This window comes from Nilaparvata lugens, chromosome 2 (assembly GCF_014356525.2).
Source record: "Nilaparvata lugens isolate BPH chromosome 2, ASM1435652v1, whole genome shotgun sequence".
Classification (NCBI taxonomy): Eukaryota; Metazoa; Arthropoda; class Insecta; order Hemiptera; family Delphacidae; genus Nilaparvata; species Nilaparvata lugens.
This window is the reverse complement of record NC_052505.1, coordinates 40,064,243-40,082,537: the sequence shown is the minus strand read 5'-3', so window position 1 is coordinate 40,082,537 and position 18,295 is coordinate 40,064,243. Positions and strand designations below refer to the sequence as shown.

The 18,295-nt window shown below is 37.1% G+C and overlaps 1 protein-coding gene across 5 annotated transcripts in view; it reads left to right on the top strand.

Annotated features, from left to right (window-relative positions):
* The window catches only part of LOC111046291 (paired box protein Pax-5), a 160,126-nt gene that overhangs the window by 129,268 nt on the left and 12,563 nt on the right, over positions 1–18,295 (top strand). For all 5 annotated transcript variants that reach the window (XM_022331805.2, XM_039421213.1, XM_039421216.1 and 2 more), the window contains one exon: positions 16,245–16,546. In XM_022331805.2, coding sequence (XP_022187497.1) covers positions 16,245–16,546 — 302 coding nt within the window. The remainder of the gene's footprint in view (positions 1–16,244; positions 16,547–18,295) is intronic.

Sequence of the window (18,295 nt, the reverse complement as noted above, 5' to 3'; positions counted from 1 at the left end):
GCTGCTTGAATACCCATGGGACACATCCTTCTCTCACTCAACCCCCAACATCATGATCCTCTGTCCTGTTTTAACCAGCTCATCTCTGCCTCTTACTACATCAGTTTGTGCAATATAGGCTTTTCATATAATAAGAAAAGTGGAAATTTATCGTAGAATAGTTATTTGTGCAACTAGTGCGCAAAGTGACAGTTTGCTGCACCAAAAGAAACGTTTACGCACGAGCCGTAGGCGAGGGCGGAATGGTTTCTTGAGTGCAGCAGAGGAACTTTGCGCACGTATTCCACATTAAATTTTTCCTACAGTTACCATTGAATATGAGAAGTGGTTGATTATGGGTAAAATGATGTCTGAAATCCATCAAATGTTTGTCTGTATAATTTTGTTATTAATAACAACTTTAATTTATTTTAAACTTGATAATCCGATTGAAAATCAATAATCAATAATTAATTCAAATTAAAAATTAAATTAATCCAATTAATTTGAAAATTTGAATAATTTTGAGTAAATCTTAATTTCTAAATAATTTTTCAACCAATCAATTTTTGAATGAAAAAATAGTCTATTATTTGAAATAATGAATAATTAATAATATTCAAAATGTATAATTTAATGACTTCTCATTTTTATTTATTTGAAAATCAGAAAAAATATAGATAAAACAAATTCGCATTCAGAGTACACGTGAAAATATCAACAGCTGATTGACGCAAAGTAATACCTTCTGTAATCAGTGCAGGAATAGTGACTTTTCAAGGTAACTGTAGGAAAAATAATTTTATCACCGTTGAAAAGCCATCAACTGAATTACCAAAATGGTGCATTTTGATCCTTATTCAACAACCACTCTTCAAATAGTATTGGATACAACTCGATGATCAGCTAGTAACTATTTGAAAGGGGGATAAAACAAGGAAACATTTTGTGTATGTAAATCTAACATCTTTCGACAATCGTTAAATCCAATTGACATTAATTGATCTCTCATAATATGACCAGAGTGCATTTTTGATGGTAAATCAAGATTTTAACAAGGGCTGGCTCGCTTCTTGGAATATTTTACTTTCACAGATCGAGAACACATTTTTCAGGGCAAAAGAATCCACTCTGGCGAAAAGTTATTTTCGGAAGACAAAACTTCCTAATCATTCGATTCTGGTTCGGAACGGTTGAGCGTCAAGAAGCCAAGAAAAAAGTAGAAGTCGTTGCTGGAATGAGGGAGAAAATAAGCGAAGCTGATTTCAGGGTGAGAGCAAACTGCAAGAAGCAGGGAAACATAATGGAAGAGAACGCCACTTGTTCCCTGCGGTTTGAAGAGAGTCGAGGGAGGAGGTGAGTGAGTGAGTGAGAGAGTGAGTGAGTGAGAGATAGGCTGAGAGAGGAGAATGACTCTAGAGGAGAGTTACTCTAGAGTCTAGAGGAAAGACTGGGAAGCCAAGAATCGTCGTCCCAATGAGATCACCGTGTTTCCGCCGACGCTCGGCATCGTAAAAATCACTACAAACCACCCTGAAACCCTCCTCCACTTCTTCAACCTCCTCTCCATTCTGCATACACACTGGTTTCTTACCCTAGTCTTTCCCCGCCAAGTCACTATTCTGCCATCGACGTTCCTTTGAAAGAGCTGCACTAGGCAGATAGTTTTTCTCCTCTAGAAAAACGCACCTTCACTTACCGTGAGGCTGGAAAATCACTTTGTACAGACGAATAGAGTGTGCTTTGGAGGAATCTCATTCAATTTGAGAGCAGGAGATCAACAATGGAAATTGAAGGAAATTTGATTGGTAATATTGAACTCAATTTTTTGGTATTGTGGATAGTTTTATTCGTAATAGTTTTATTTTGTAATAGAGCTTGGACATGGTCAGATTGTCACGTGTCATCGATGAAAATAACCAATTCACTGAATAACTTTGGGAATACAGGTTTGTGTGAATTCAATATGATTCAATGAATGATTTTGTTCAGCCTAATGAGGAATCAGAATTGGTTTTCAAATTGCAAACTATGCTCTCTCTATGAGATTACAAGATCATGTTGAAGAATACGTTTGGTATTTAATAATCTCTGTGAGATTGAGAACAAGAAGCTGAAGCATTTATTGGAACCAAACTACTTGAATAGTGAAAAAATGTTAACATGCTCAAACTCTGCTGAATTTAGTCAGATAATTCAAAAAATCGAACAAAAGTATATCAAAGTCATAGGTTTCATTATAGATAAAATCTTTCATTGTGCTAGTGAAAATGAATTCATGAATTTCATTTCCACATCCATCATTCAATAAGAAATTCGATTTTTATCACCTTCCACGTAGAAATTATAATGATTCAAAATCAAAATAATATTTAACGTACATCCCACTCGCACCGTGCTTGGAGTTTCCCAATAAATATTATCCACTCTTCAATATCAATCATCCACCTGGAAAAAGATACAGTGATGGAAAATTGAGGGTAGAGATGTGTTGTGAGGTGAGAAGCGGGCCTAAGCTGGCGAGGCGGCCAGGAGCCGAGAGATGGGAAGCGATGTAGTGGAACTTTATGGCTGCGCGTGTGTCCAACTTGCTTCTTATTGATCTCGGTGGCTGAGCAAGAAGTTTGTTCGCCCATTGGGTAAGATGCAGGAACCTCTCAGTCCCCCCTCAACCCCGACCCGCTACACGCCCCCCCCCTGCAACCGCCTGCGCTACCAGACCCTCTCAAAACCACCCCCCGGAAAATGCTCACCCTGCATACCAATCGAAAAGAAAACTGATCAAAGTTGAGAGTATGTTCACCAGCCGCCTGGAAGTGTGGGTATTCTTCGTAACACTCTACTTATTCTTGAGCTTAGAAACCATCAAAAGAAGATTTTCTATGATCAATTGATCGTGAATGTTGTAGTGGCTTCAAGTAACAGATTTAGAATCATTTCTTGAGAATCATTTCACACACAATGCACAAGTCAATCTTTATCTTGGGGATGGATATCACAAGAAGATACCGATGCTCAATTGATCGTTAATATCATTCTCAGCTCAGTTGCAGCTTCAGAGCACTGTGTGAAGCATTTTTCTCACAAAGCAATCTTCAGCATGGAACTGAGATCACTGATTATTCATAAATCATGTAAGTTGTAATTGCTTCACAATAAAAACTGTAGTAGTTTTTCTATACTCGAAATGCTCATTTTGAAAATTGATATCACAAGATCACAGATCTGAATGAATGGTTTCAGTAGATATCTGCTATTATATTTTTTGTGAAACATGACTTATATTCTCCAACTCAAGAAGGGATCTCACAAGGAGGTCAACGATAACCGAAGGATGTCCTTGTTTATTGAATAGGTTTGGCGATCTGCTTTAACAGTGGAAGCTATCCTGCAATATGAATGACTTCATATTGATACTCATAAAATAGCTATGTTGTGGGATATCACAACTCCTTTGACACCTCTGTTTATTGAACCGTTCAGTGCTACCACTAACTAGTATTATCATTTCACATGATTCATTCAGTATAACACCAGTCGCTGTTATTAACCCTCTTCAGGAGATTTTTAAGACCATTGAGTAATAATACGATATTTCAAGCACATTCTCTACATGTAGAGATTTATTATGCTTACTTTTGAATCGGTATCTAACGTACGATTTTTTCACTTCAGATAAGTCGCTTTGAATAGGAGATTCAACTTCGATGATGATCGAATACATTGAACTTTATGAATTTCAAATTGCATGGAACAAAAGAGTTGAATAATCTTGGAGAGTACAATACAAAGATGAATTTTCAAATCATTCAATCGACTTATGGATAGAGTAGTTGTATCTCTTTCTTCATATACTACTCACAACCATGAGCAATAACTGAGTGAGAAAGGATGAGTCATCCAGAATTAGTGAGATGTCTGTGCTTTTTGCATTTGAATAAAGAAAACGTTGCCTGTCAGCAGTGCCCAATAATTGATGACATAGCGGGCTTGTTGTCTGTCGTCCACTTGTTGTACAACTCTGCTCGACAGTAGCGAGCTAGTTACTTCCACTAGATTAGCGAGCTCGAGGGTGAGACCGACCAGATGAGCAGACTCAGGGTGCTGCTACTGGTCCTCACTCAATTTGAGACATAACGTGACCTCTCTATGCACTCATAATTTCATTTTTCTTCCGCAACTCGTCTGTCGCTCGCTTTTGTCGTATTCCCCTGCGCTCAATGATCCGTTCAACTGGATACAATGCTACTAGCCAAAAATAATTCACTTCAACACGTCCTCATATCAAATCATCTCAACACTGCACATGTTGGAATCATTGTCATGTAGATTCGAACATACAACTCACTTCACTTGTTTACATGTATGTTAATTCATTAATTTTGAGAAGTTGAGATACGAGTTGGGTTAGTAGTTGCCTGAGTGCTCGGAAGCTAGTGATTACTTGAACTCTATAGGCTCCATGATCTTGATAGGCTACTTCATATCTCAGACACACACTACTTATTCACTAGAAAAATGGTGACCAATACTGGGACCAATACTTTTTGATGGGACTAAAGGATTCAACGCAGGTAGAATCAGGTGTCTCCATCAGGTTATTGTGCATAGTTCTTCAACACAAATGCGTTGAACACATAGAATTAGCGAGTCAACTATTTATATAACTATTTCAATAAATTTTGAATATTTATTCATCCAGATTTCAAAGTTGAATAACTATTTCCGCTACTTGATCAGGAAATATGAATTTCGAATTCTCATTAGATCAAGAAGCTTAGATCTAATACAATGTTGGAAAAGAGGCCTTCTGAAGATGTCCGTAATGAAAATAGATTGTTTATCTACTCAGTACATAGAGCTATTTCTAAAAATGAATCAATGAATGGTTTTCATTGAGTGAAATATTTAAAGACAGAAGCGTGTGAACCTGTCGAATGGCCGACTTTTGTTTGCTCATCACCTCGCAGGTAGAGATCCCAGACGTGGTCCCACAACTTCTCTCTTTCCTGGTTGATCCCAAAATTCCTGGTCCCAAGGTTCCAATCACCGGAAAAAAAATATTCATCCACTAAGCATATGCATTGTTGATTCTATATTTCTTCACATTATAGTGTTATAGCTCCAAATAGTACCTAAAAAATCCAATGTCCGATCACATCTATTCTGTTTCTTTTTAATTACGCAAAAAATCATCTGTCGTGGATTTATGACATTTTCAATTATCTTGTGAGACGATTCTTGAGTGAAATAATATTCGAAACTCTTCCCTTTACTAAGCGACATGTTTTCAACTGACTAGAAATAATAGAATTTTTCGAAATAGATGATTTATGGAAAATTAAAGTTTCAGTTTAGTGACTAAATACAACAGAAAACAACAAACTACTTTTAGAGTTCCTCCAAAATAAAATGAACTGAGTCTATTAGTGCAAAAGTGAGTTTTCATTCTACGCATCAGACAAAGTTGCACGATTGGTAAAGCATTACTGAACAAATCTTCCTCATAATTTTGTTCAAGGTAAGTTTACTTGGGTAAGCTTCCCAGCTGGAAATTCGGATAGGAAAACAACACTCCTTCCTCCTGAATGAGTTGTCTCACTCGACTCGTACCTGCCATAGGGTCTCAAAAGGATAATTTATTGATGTTTAATGCAGTGGAAGGAGACCAATGATTGCCAACTGAACAGCGAAGTGTGAATGAATGGGAATGGCACGGCCTACTTGGCTGCTGGTCCAACAGATGTCCTCAGACAACCCTCTGCACCAATCTGTGCACTGCTTCAATAAATATAGTTTCGATTTACTCAGGACACAGTGAATCATTCTGGAATCTATTGAGGGTTCGTAGAGTCCAAGTCTTGATTATATGACTACTTGATTATTTGGATAGGTACTTGATACTGAGTTCTGGCAAACTTAACACTTGATGCATGATATGATAAGATTTGTTATTTTTTCACTCGAGGTATATGAATAATGAGTTGACAGGAATATTCTAACTTTATGAAGAAATTATCAAGTTGAAATATCCTCTCTTCATCCTCTCCATATTTCCATTCAGAGTATATTTTAACATGTTTATTTATGCTTGAAGCTGGACAACGTATCCCTCTTCAAGCCATTATACCTTGGTATTGTTAAAGCTACCATAATATTTGTATCCATATTTTCGTGATAAGCTGTTTATTTGTCACTTTCCACATAAGTTTATATAGCACAGGCCCTCCATCTTAGTATTTTTCCTTAAAAAGTGTTTTTTTTATTACAATTTACGAGAATCTTATCATTTAATCTCTGAAATGACGTTGCTTCTGAATAATTCCAATCTAAGTCATTTCTGAAGAGAAGATTATAGATTTTCTCTTTAGGTGCCTACAGACTCATGAGCCACGAGCACGCGCATTTCTTTTTTTATCAGCTGATGCTATGTTTATTGTCTGTACTTTATTGTTCCTGTACAAATGAAGTTATAAAAGAATAGCATCAGCTGATGAAAAGTGAAATACGCATGTTCGTGACGCATGAATTTGTACGCACTTTCATAATACTAAAACATCAATATTATTAACAAACCAAGAGCTTTCAGTACAGCCTGAAATTCGCAAACATTCAGATCATTTGATACAACTGTTGCAAATATTAAGATACAGATTAATATTACACTGATCATCATGAACGTATATGCCTTGAAGTGGGCTGGCAACAGCAAACATATCGCATTGCGAGTCTATCGTTTTGCCATTGAGGAGTTGATGCAGCTTCAAAAGGGGGAGCTTCGGAAGCTGCGAATGTCCGGGATGTAAAAATGAGGGTGCCGATGATCGGCTGATCAAGAAAGAGAGAGAATGAATACAGAATCCACCCCCACCCCTCAATCGCAGCCCCTCCGACCCGATATCTTGAGCAGAAGCATTGAGCGAACGAGCACATGGCTCACTGTTATGATAATGGGCTAATTAGGGGTTCCATTTCGCCAAGGGGAGGCAACCCTTTGTCAGACAACTTTCTACTTGATTGAATTAGCCTCGTCACCGTTATCTCTGCCTTATCTCAAGTGCCCCTGCTTGCCATTGCCATCTCTCTGCAACAATTTGCCCCGGCTATCTTCGCCAGCAGCACCATCTGTCAGAGTGCATGTTTCATCTGTCGATCACGCTTCATGGCACAACTTATTTGAAAACAAATAAGATTTGTGAAAGATATTCAGTCCATATTCCACAGAATCAGTCTTGTATGCAACATCCAGCAGTAAATTCATTGTCAATTCGAAAATTTGTAATTAGCTAACCTGAATTCGTTGCCTTTCTGTTTTGAACTCATGTGAGTATCATGACAATAAGCAAAAACAAAGATATTCGATCGATAAACCCCATGGAAAAAGATGCCGACCAAAACAATAGAATTGGCAGTACACCATAATTATCGAGAGCATAAATCTACTTTTCATGTTTCACAAGTAAGTGGATAGAAAAAAAAGAAATTTTATGTTGTTGATAATACAGAGATTCATACTGAAATGAATCAATAAGCTTCAATATCACACAAAAGTTACGTTCATAAGTGCACGTTTACATATTTTTCCATTCATTTTCAGCATTAAAAACAAATACAATTACATAGGCTCAAATCAGAAGCATTTGAGAATTCGATGCAAAAACGTCACATGATGTTTTTTGATTTGGAGGTAGCTCAAACCCCAGTTTCTTTTTCAATCTGCCATTTTCAATTATTTTTATTCCAATCAAATCACAGAAAGGTGATAAAATAATTATATTGATTATAATAATATTAACATTTCACATACAGGATTCCTCAAATGTCGAATGAATGTCAAACTCTCGTAGAGTACTGGAAATGAAATAAATCTTCATGATATTCACTCTAAAACAAAAGTTGGAACGTTGATCTTGTGAGAAATGAAAGGTTGGAAACCAAAATCTTGAGAAAAGGTGAGGTTAGTTCAGTGCCTTACATGGAGGACCATGGTATAATGAGGATAATTATGCAGTAGGGATGGCAAATAGATGTGGCCGCCACTAAGTGGTGACCGTTGGAGCTGAGTGGTTAATAGGATTGTGGTCGCATCCATCTTGCCACTGGTCAAGCCTCCAGTCTCGAGCCCTCCTAAGGATAATTCACTCTGCTCAGTGGTTCACTGCTCACTAGCTCACCATCCCCACACATAATTTGCTTACCAGCCACTCCACACTAATTCATCAAATTATGTGTGGTGGCAACAGCTATGAATTAATTCAAAAGTGCGTTGATGAATCAAAGATTGATGTAACGAATAGTGAAAAACATCTCATGATTTTGTTAATTCTGAAAATTATGATGTTTCAATCACCTTATGTTCTTATATTTTTGAAGACTTCTTGCCCATATACAATTAATTTACTTCCTCACAATTTTTGTGAAAGATCTCCAAAGAATTCAAAGAACTTCAAACGTTCCTTTAGCTAAGGATTTCTGCGTTCAATTTGAGGCTTGAATAGAATGTGTTTTTCATTCGAAAAAATGGTTTGTGAATAACGGATACGGACAGCACTTGCATTCGGAGTTTCAATTTTTTTTCTAACTGTGATGAAGAATGGAATAACTAGAGACGAGATTTGTTAATATTAATCTTGAAACCCATGAGAATAGATTATCTTGCAGCACGTTAATAAGGTTATATGAAATAAGTTTTCAAATAAGAAGTTGAACGTCTAGTCTGAAAAAACAGTCAATTATTATTGACTATTATATCACGATCATGAATATACATGTCAGCGTTCAGAAGTAGTTTAAATAGAGTGATACACGTGATGAAGATTGAAGCAGCTTCATTTCTGTAACAATTTGAAATTCTATGAAGTTTGGCAGCGTTACAACATATCTGGAATTAGTAGCAGCTTCTCCATGTTAAACATCAAGTAAATACATTCTTCATCGTGTATAATACTATTATCACACAATACAAGAGGCAATACAGCTAATATAATCCGCTGCAGTGCACGAAACAACTGAAAATTTTATCTCGTTCGTTCTAGATTCCCATGCTTTTATTACAGTTTTATGGTTGTTCTGCTAGCGGCTTACGGGCGAGTTTATGATTTGTTTATAACAAGGGATCGACTTGGAAGTGGGAAACCAGCGGTTTAGTGTGCTGGAGAGCTGCCGTAAACAGGGAGATATTGTCTAATAATATACTGGGGAGGGGTTGGTGGAAGAGGGTGGTCTGTTTGGAAGCCACTTCATGGAAATCCCCTGACGACGGCCGCCGCGACGTCCCGGGCCTTTCCGCCAATCAGAAGCCACTAATCTCGTTAGGCCTACACTGTCGGCCAATAACCAGTCTCCCTTTCATTCTGCGCCGCCAAAACTGTTTGTTTGATCTTCTTGACAGTAAATGGCTTGAATGAGAATGGATGCCTTCAGCAGCAACCATTATTGAAATAGCCTAGTTGAGTTCTCTCCCGTGTTATCAAATTATACTGTGTGTTCAAAACCACAAAATAATAATATGGGTATTGAAATTATAATCAAGTCATCAACAAAAACAATCATAGAGCTTTCATTGTTCCACCACCAATTTATTAGTATAAAATAGAGATTTTTGGGTTTTATGAAATGACAGAAGCAATGTGTCATACCATAATCTATTGGATTGATAAAGTAGACGAATAAAGGTGTAGATTTATACATTAGTGTTTCTCAACTGATCATTTCTGATTTCGTTACTAGTAATTTACTAATCACGAATACTTCGATACAGGGAATAGATAAAAATAGGGAAAGTGAGTTGTTATTAGTGAGTGGATGGGTAGTCATTAGGATTCCTCAACGAAAATCCCTCATTTTCTTATGAGTATTGTCGATATCACCTACTGTACCCAAGATTCCTTTGGACACAAAAAATAAACATATACTATTAGAAACTGAGACAATAGCACTCCACATTCTACATTAATCATCTTTGGATTTTCAAATAGTTCAAGTGAGATGGCACCCAATAATCAATACTTTCAAATTCAGCTTCCCACTAGATGCTCCTATAGATTACCAGGCCATAGATAGACATCTAGGGGCTGTTCCAGCACATCCTCCCCAATCGGCGCCTACCTGGCTTCTCTATGAGTGCAGCGATCGTTGCCCGGTTCAGCAGTTTATATTATTATCGTGAAGAGTAAGTTATGTCCGCTGACAATAGCGAACAGCCCTTTTGAGCGAACAAGAATGGAGCAGATGTGGCCCGGTGTGAATGCCTTCCTCCTCCCCTGCAATGACTTTGTCACTTAGTCTATTATAAACTGTTTTCGACCGGGGCATCCGAACCCTCCAGCCGTCTGTTTGCGGCCTCGAAAGCGCGAATCTGCGATTTCTCTCTCGAGTGGCTCTCTCGCTGCTTTTGTTGTTGTTATTACTGAATCAACAAACACGCAGCGGACGCTTACAACAGAATGTGACTGCCATTGTCAGTGTCAATGAAGCCCCTACTACATTCATCCACCTTGGTCCTCGATTTAATGATCTCCTTCATAGACTCTCATGCCAATAATCGTACTTGAAGCAGAAAGTAGTTGATTTCATGGGAGTTTGTGAAGTTCAAATGTACCTGATGATAATTCATCGTGATTAATTCATAGTATAATTAATTTGTACTATAAGTATTATTAATATTAATTTGTAGTCACTCCTCTCCCTTCCTATAAAATATAATGGATTCGGTTCCTTTCTATTCTCTCGAGGAGAATATTAACATTCCATTTCAAATAATAAAACAATTTCAATTACGACACTTTTTGATTTGATAATGGTACAAGTGTATAATTTAGGTTGTTATTACATGTTTAATGGTAGGTATAGAAATTGATAGCGAACAGTTTCAACTTTTCAGAAATTGCATTTTGTGATTCCAACAAGTGTGGATAACCTTACAGTTGTGTTGTGAGTGATGTTGTGGTACTTTTCCATAATTAAAACACAAATTTGAAATTCTCAACCAAATTTGTGTTTTCAAGTGTGGATAAAGTTACAATTCAAATCGCCAATACTAGCAATGTTTACAAACTTTGTATTCACAAGTAACTCGAGAAAAGTTTATAATGACGGATAATCATTGTCGTGAAATTACGTTTTGGTGATTTTAATGGGAGTCTGTCATAATAAGATTTCAAAAATTATTTCAATACGATTCTCAATAGGCTTGAATGTACACCATTACCAATACAACCATGAACTACTGCCATATAATGACTCTCAGTGCTTACATTGCTACTTTTCTAAGAGTTTATCTTCGAGTTGGAGAGTAAGATATCGTTCCAGCGAGTAGGTACAACGACCCATTGCCATTTGTCAAATACCGGAACCGTAGTCTTCTTGAAAATTTTGTTTCAACAGATAAAACCGCACCAGTGATCGCCACAAAATATTGTCAAGAGCAATAAAAAGTTATCGTCTGTAATTTGGAGAGAATCGAGGAAGGAGAATAGAACAAGTACTTCATGACGGAATAATTCTTGCTGGCAGGACGGTGGTACGAGGTGGAAATATCAATTTGAAAGCGAGCTGGAACACGAAATAAAACCAAAGTTCGACGCGGGGCTTACAATAGGAAGCGGCGAATGTGTCTCCTGGGCGTAGTTTTCATAAAGTTTCCCTTCTACTACAACAGTGGTGTTCGTTCCCTAAGCGAGACGGCGACTCTTTCTTAGCTCGTCGCAAGTGGAAAAACTTGGAAGACGTTATAGAGGTGCACTTTCTAGAAAACCACCTCTTAAATAAATAGTCGCTATTATTCAGCTGCCTCCTTCGCTGCGGAGTGGAACCCTCCACTCTTTGAGAGTCTCATTGCAAGAGCTCCTTCCCCCACCATCACTGCTGATGCTGATGATGCTCCAGCGACCTGATAACATTCTTCTTTGTGGCAGGCGCTGTTTCTCCTTCCTTTCATCTTTTCTTATTATTTTCCTTCGCTCTCCCCACTTTCTCGGAAATCTTGTGTTTCTCTCTATTTCTTCACTTGCCGGTGCTTTTTCTTGCTGCCTCCCTTCGCATTCATCCCCTGCACAACGCGAAACTGCTGTAACTGCATCATCCACCACACCACCTCCCTCCAACCCTCACGACATTCAACTTGGTTGTGGCACAACACCGTTAAAAGGGCTGCCCAATATATCAGCGTTCTCTTTGTTCTTTCCTCTCTATTCATGAAATTGCTTCTTCGCTTTGTTTAGTCATCCACTTTGCAAGAATGTTTTCATGGTGCGCTTGCTCCTGCAAGCTGAAATTTGTCAACAGCAACCTTCACAAAAATTGGAAATTTTAGTTCACATTACATGTGTCTTTATACATCTTAGTTTGATTTTACCCAATCATCAATGAATGAAAGGCAGTATTGAAATATTTCCACATGGGAGTGGGACCCCAAAATTTCTCCTTTCTGAAAACAAGAAATATCGACTGTGGTGAGCAATTATCATTTTTCGGTCATTTATTCAGTTCAACTCAGTTATTTGTGAACTATCTCAACTGCTCTCCTGTAATATTTGATATAGGCAACCTGCTTCGCACTGGAATGGAAAAATAAAATTGGCCATTCCACGCTAGTACTATAGAGATGAATAAATTATAAAATATTTTTGGACTAAGTATGTTGTTATTTCCAAGACATGAAATGCATAGATCATTTTGATGATGTGCTCTTTATATTACCAAGAATAATAGCAAATTATATTATCTTCCTAGATATGTGATGGGAGATGTGATGTCATTGCTCAAACACAATCTCTCTAATAATTAAATCAGTTACGCAAATAATGGAAACATTTCAAAGTTTATATAACTTTGCTGGTCGTCTGCTTGATAATTCTGTTGAAGTATATTTAGTTGAAAACATCAAGAAAAATTATAATACCGAACAGCTCGAATGTGAGCTATCGACTTGAAACACTAAGGAAGAGGCAGAACAAGCAAGGAAGATGAGCGAGATTGTCAATTAGTACCAGAAATCGTATTTCAATCATGAATGATTTGGTTTTTTATAACGTGCCTCTATTGAATCAATGTTCATCTCACGCATGAACACTTGAGTTTCTATACCATCAAAACGTATACTATTATTGTTCCGTTACCATCTATGACAGTAGTTTGATAGGTGGGTGTTGTGACAGCCGCGCAATAAAATCTATATATCACTCATCAATCAACGGCGAGTGTAAAGGGTGGGCATTAAGATGATTAATTCCGAGGCGACCGGCATTAAAAAGTTGTTTGGCGGTGTGCGCGCGCACACGGACACGTGCGTTGGCGACACGTGTCGAGACGCGCGACTCCGCAAATAATCAATTTTGTTATGGACAACGTTTTAATATCGAATGAAAATAAATAGCGCCGTCAACCAACGGCGGTCACTGAACAACGTCGTTTGTCCCTAATGAATAACGTGTGAATCATGCGTCGACACTTGAAACGAGAGTGGGTAGGGGATTGTGCGCTTCCATGGTGGGAACAAATATGAATGCGGGGCGCCTACTATACTGTAGGTACTCGACAGTCGAAGTATTTTCAAAATCATTTTTCAGTGATTCGGATTACACTTTTACTTGTTATTATTTTAGTCTCTTATGGAATAAGCGACGAGAGAAATTGATAGCGATAATGTTTGGAATAAGATCAATATTCTTATCCCAAACAATTTCACTATTTTTCATATTATTCTCAGAACTGTTTTTTTTTTATTTTGGCCAAGGAAAGTGTCCTCTTCATTCCACAATAAGCATAAATTCTTCCATGATGTATTCATCTGGGTTATAAAGTCCACGAAAGCACAAGGGTGTCCCACAAAAGGTGTAACAGCCGACGACCATGAATTCTACATTGAATTTGCAACAAAAAATGTCTAGTAAAATTTTGTTGTATCGACCTTAGGTTAGTTGAAAAACGTTAATACTACAAGGGTGTCCCACAAAAGGTGTAACAGCCGACGACCATGAATTCTACATTGAATTTGCAACAAAAAATTTCTAGTAAAATTTTGTTGTATCGACCTTAGGTTAGTTGAAAAACGTTAATAACTAGAAACCTATCAGTGAAAATCTTATTCTAAGGACATGGTTAGAAAGAGGAAGAAATTTCCAATAATTTGTTCCTTTGTTTGACGTTTTCGAACTTTTTATGAGCGTTCAAAGTTGAAAAAAGTACATTCGTCGAGTTGAAAGCCAGATTTCAAACAGTTTGAACATTCATAAAAAGTTCAAAAACGTCAAAGGAACAAATTATATGAATATTATTGGAATTTTCTTCCTCTTTACAACCATGTCTTTGGAATTAGATTTTGACTGATAGTTTTCTAGTTATTTACGTTTTTCAAAAATATCGGAATATCTCGAAATCTAAGGTCGATATAACAGAATTTTACTGGTCATTTTTTGTTGAAAATTTAATGTAGAATCCATGGTCTTCGGCTGTTACAAATTTCGTGGGGTCGTGGGATACCCTGTACATGTACCTAATGATAGTTGTTTTGTTGTTGCATGCAATATCCATGTTGTTTGCAATAAAACACTTAATTTATCAGAACGCACTGTATTATATTCCATTATTCAAATTATTATAGAGAAATATCATCATTTCGACATCCTTATTCGATTCCGCCATCTTCACTGACACACACACACAAACGATCGACTATCGATTATTATTCATAATAGTGGAAAGTTGTGTATATATTTTTGGCTTAAAAATTTTCTGAAATAGCTTGATTTATTCGAAGTGCGGTGATATTTAGTGCAATATTCGACTATAATTTGGTATTTAATCATTCCAAATTCAAAAATTTTAGCTCATATATATTTTTGGACAGAACTTTGAACTTTAACGTTTCTAAGTAAGAACATAACCTATTATTTCGGACATTTTATTATTTATCAAAATTTGGGAACAGAGTAGTTTTTGGCTATGCCTGTTGTTCTATCCCGATCATATTAATATGATTTGTAATTGTATCAAAAAATAAATGAATAAATGAATAATCAACTATCGAACTCATCACTTAAGCTAAACAAGGATGCGAGTGAATTGAAATTCTATTCTTATGCAATAGAAATTATTGTATTTTGTTTGAATCTTTTCAATTGGAATGGAATTCTATATTTGAATCATTGAGACAAATTTCAGAATACAATTATACAAAGTAAGAAGCTCCCCTTGGCTCTGTTTCGGAATAATGCAATTAGAATATTGCTTGGAAGGCAGTGTTGGTAGACAAGTGGGGTCCTTTGTAATCCTTTAATGGTCGTTTTCCTTATCTGGAACCTTCCCTTGCCAGGAAGAAACATAAGGAAGAGACTAGCTCTTGTCGATTGTTTCACCCTCAACAACAGTCCACTTTAACGCTGAAAGTGAACTCTCTTCTTTCTAAATCACAAAGGAACAGGTATAGATCGATTCCCAGTAACTCACTTCAATTCTATTCTATTACAAGCAGAAACAAGAGAAAAGCGATAGTTTCACATAAACTGGTTCAAATTTTCTATAACAATTGGAAAAAGTTTCCATTATCAAATTTTTCAATAATTCAAATTTGTGGCTATCTTCAACCTTGATAATTCCAAGTCAACTTATTGGAAAGAATAGTCACAATTCCCCATGAATTTTCAATTGAAAAAATATCCACATTTTCAATTTTTTCAATCATTCATATTCTTTCAATATTCACTGTCACTATCTTACCTTTCAGTGAAATTATAAGGATTAAATAGCCAGTTTTCCATGAATTAACAGAATTATTCGAAACTTTGTAATTCCAAGAACACATGAAAAATGTTCCATCTCTTCTTCTTGGATCATTTATTGGTTACGTATTCTTCAAGCAATAGACGTTATATTGTAGTAACGTTAACGTGAAAAAGTGAGAACTATTGGAAATAATTGAAATATGAATATATGTGCTCAGTCTTGGCTTGTTCCATTCTTGTAAGATTATTGATCAAAGATTTTTTGAAAGAATTTCTGATAAATTTATTGAATAAAAATACTAAGAAATTGTCAAAAACCACAGATTTATTGATACTTGGGAACAAGATTTCGAGACGATTTCAAAACAAGATTTCTAAGTATCAATAAATAATTACCACAATATCAACTTCTCAACTACACAAAAAGTGATAAATTTATTATTGTTAAATTTTGGCAATAAAGAATTGAATTCATCACTGTGGATCTTTATTATGTAGTAGGAACAAACAATAATTCGTTATTTATATTTTTGTGTTGGCCAGGATCGTCCGCAACAAAGCGGCAGAGAAGGCGAAACACGTGCACCATCAGCACCAACAGCAGCAGTCGTCGGGAGGCGGTGGAAGCGGAGGCGGCGGAGGCAGCTCGAGTGGCGGAGGTGGCAATCCGCCGGCTGCTGCCCCTCCGGCCGTGTCGGTGATCACACAGGCACCGCCTTCGTCGCAGCATGACCGCTACTCCATCAACGGCATCCTCGGCATCCCCCACCATCACCACCCCACCGCCGACCCGAACGGAAACAGCATCAAGCGCAAGAGGGACCTCGACCTACACCACCATTCCGGTCAGTACACCACAATCTAATACAAACACAATAATAATAATAATAATAATACATCCATATCCTACTAAAGTAACTAATATATAAGAGCGTAAAATATCAAATAAAAAATAACTTCATAGATAAGAATTGTATTAAATATATTGCTAAATCTTCATACTGGAATTGAACTAAAAATTCATTCCTATTTTATTATTTTTGAAAATCTTTGAGTAGTTTAAATGAAAAAGGTGCATAGGTGGTAACTGTATCGTTCGGTGATTAGACAAGGACTGTTGGCTGCGATTAAGACGTGCAGCCACTTCTCAGTGAACTACAAAATTCGGCTGTTGAGGAAAGAAAGGCCGAAAGAGCTGAAGCAGCCAGCGAGTGAGCTTAAAGCATCGAGACAAATCATGCCTGTCTCTTAATGGAATAAGTGCGTCCCTTCCGCACCCTCAATATGCGAGAGGGCTGAAGCCCCCCCTCCTCCCTGCCCCCTCAACAGGGGTTCCTCTTGATTCCTTTTATATTTCCTGTTCCGGGGGTCGGACGACGGTGGCGACCAATCCACCATCAAGACATCAACACGGCAGAGCCTCTCGCTCCATTGTTGCCTAGCAACGCACCATTAACCCCCTTTCTATCCCTCTTGAAAGCTTTTATAAACCCTCCCTCTCCCTCCCTCCAACTCGAATCATCATTTTCCCTGCCCGGGTATTCTCCTTGGCGGAAAAGTCTCGATCCATGCACGCTCTCTCTTGCTCATCAGAGTGCTGTTTTTATGAACTAGGGAAAAGGACGTTGATTTGCATGACCGTACCGCCGACGCCATTTTTGTTTGTTGTTTTTCATCCACGTCCTTGATATGCACTTTCATGTAGCTGCGCGCATATTTTTATGCCCATTATTCCCGAAAGTATGACAATACTGTATTCGTATACCGACCGACCCGGCTGTGTGGCTTTGTTTTCTTGCTGTTTTGACCACAAAGGCATATCAACTTATTTGCTTCAGTCATACTGCGTATCATACGTTGTACCAAGCATTTTCCACCACTTCATGATCATGTTGAATTATCATATGAATTCCTTCTGGATCATCAATGATGGATCTATTAAGATCATAATACAACTATTTTTGAATAATAGGCTATGCATTTGAGTAGGCTTTTACTCGTCCTCTCACATTAAAAAAGATTTACTTCATTCAACACTTTCCTCACATAAAATATTTTGCGAAGAGAAATATGAAGCCAAAAATAGGATTAAAACTCATATCATTGATAAAGAGCAGTATTGATGCAGAATTTTAATTTGAAAATATTTTAAGCAATGATTGGGAAGAAATCATGAAACAGTTGAGCTAGAAGTTACTAAAGGGAAAATTCACTACAGAAAGGTGGAAATATAATTCGCCTCAATTAATCAAAGATATATTTAAATAATTCCCAGATCTTCAATTTGAGCTCCAACTACAATGTCCTAGATATTTTTCGCATTCCTATGCTTTTCTATAAACTACAATCAATCAATATTCTTCAGTATTTCGATTGATAGTTCGAATATTTACAATGTGTTATTCACAGTATAATCATATTCAAAACAATATTGTTAGATGGATTAGATGAATTCATATCCACACAGTAATTTTCGCGAATTCTATGAAATATACTTCTCAGTCAGAGTTGGAACTGGGAGCACATCTTTTTCTATTCTCAGCAAATGTGCATCTGACACTAATCAATCACGAAAAATTGCTCTTCGCAGCCGC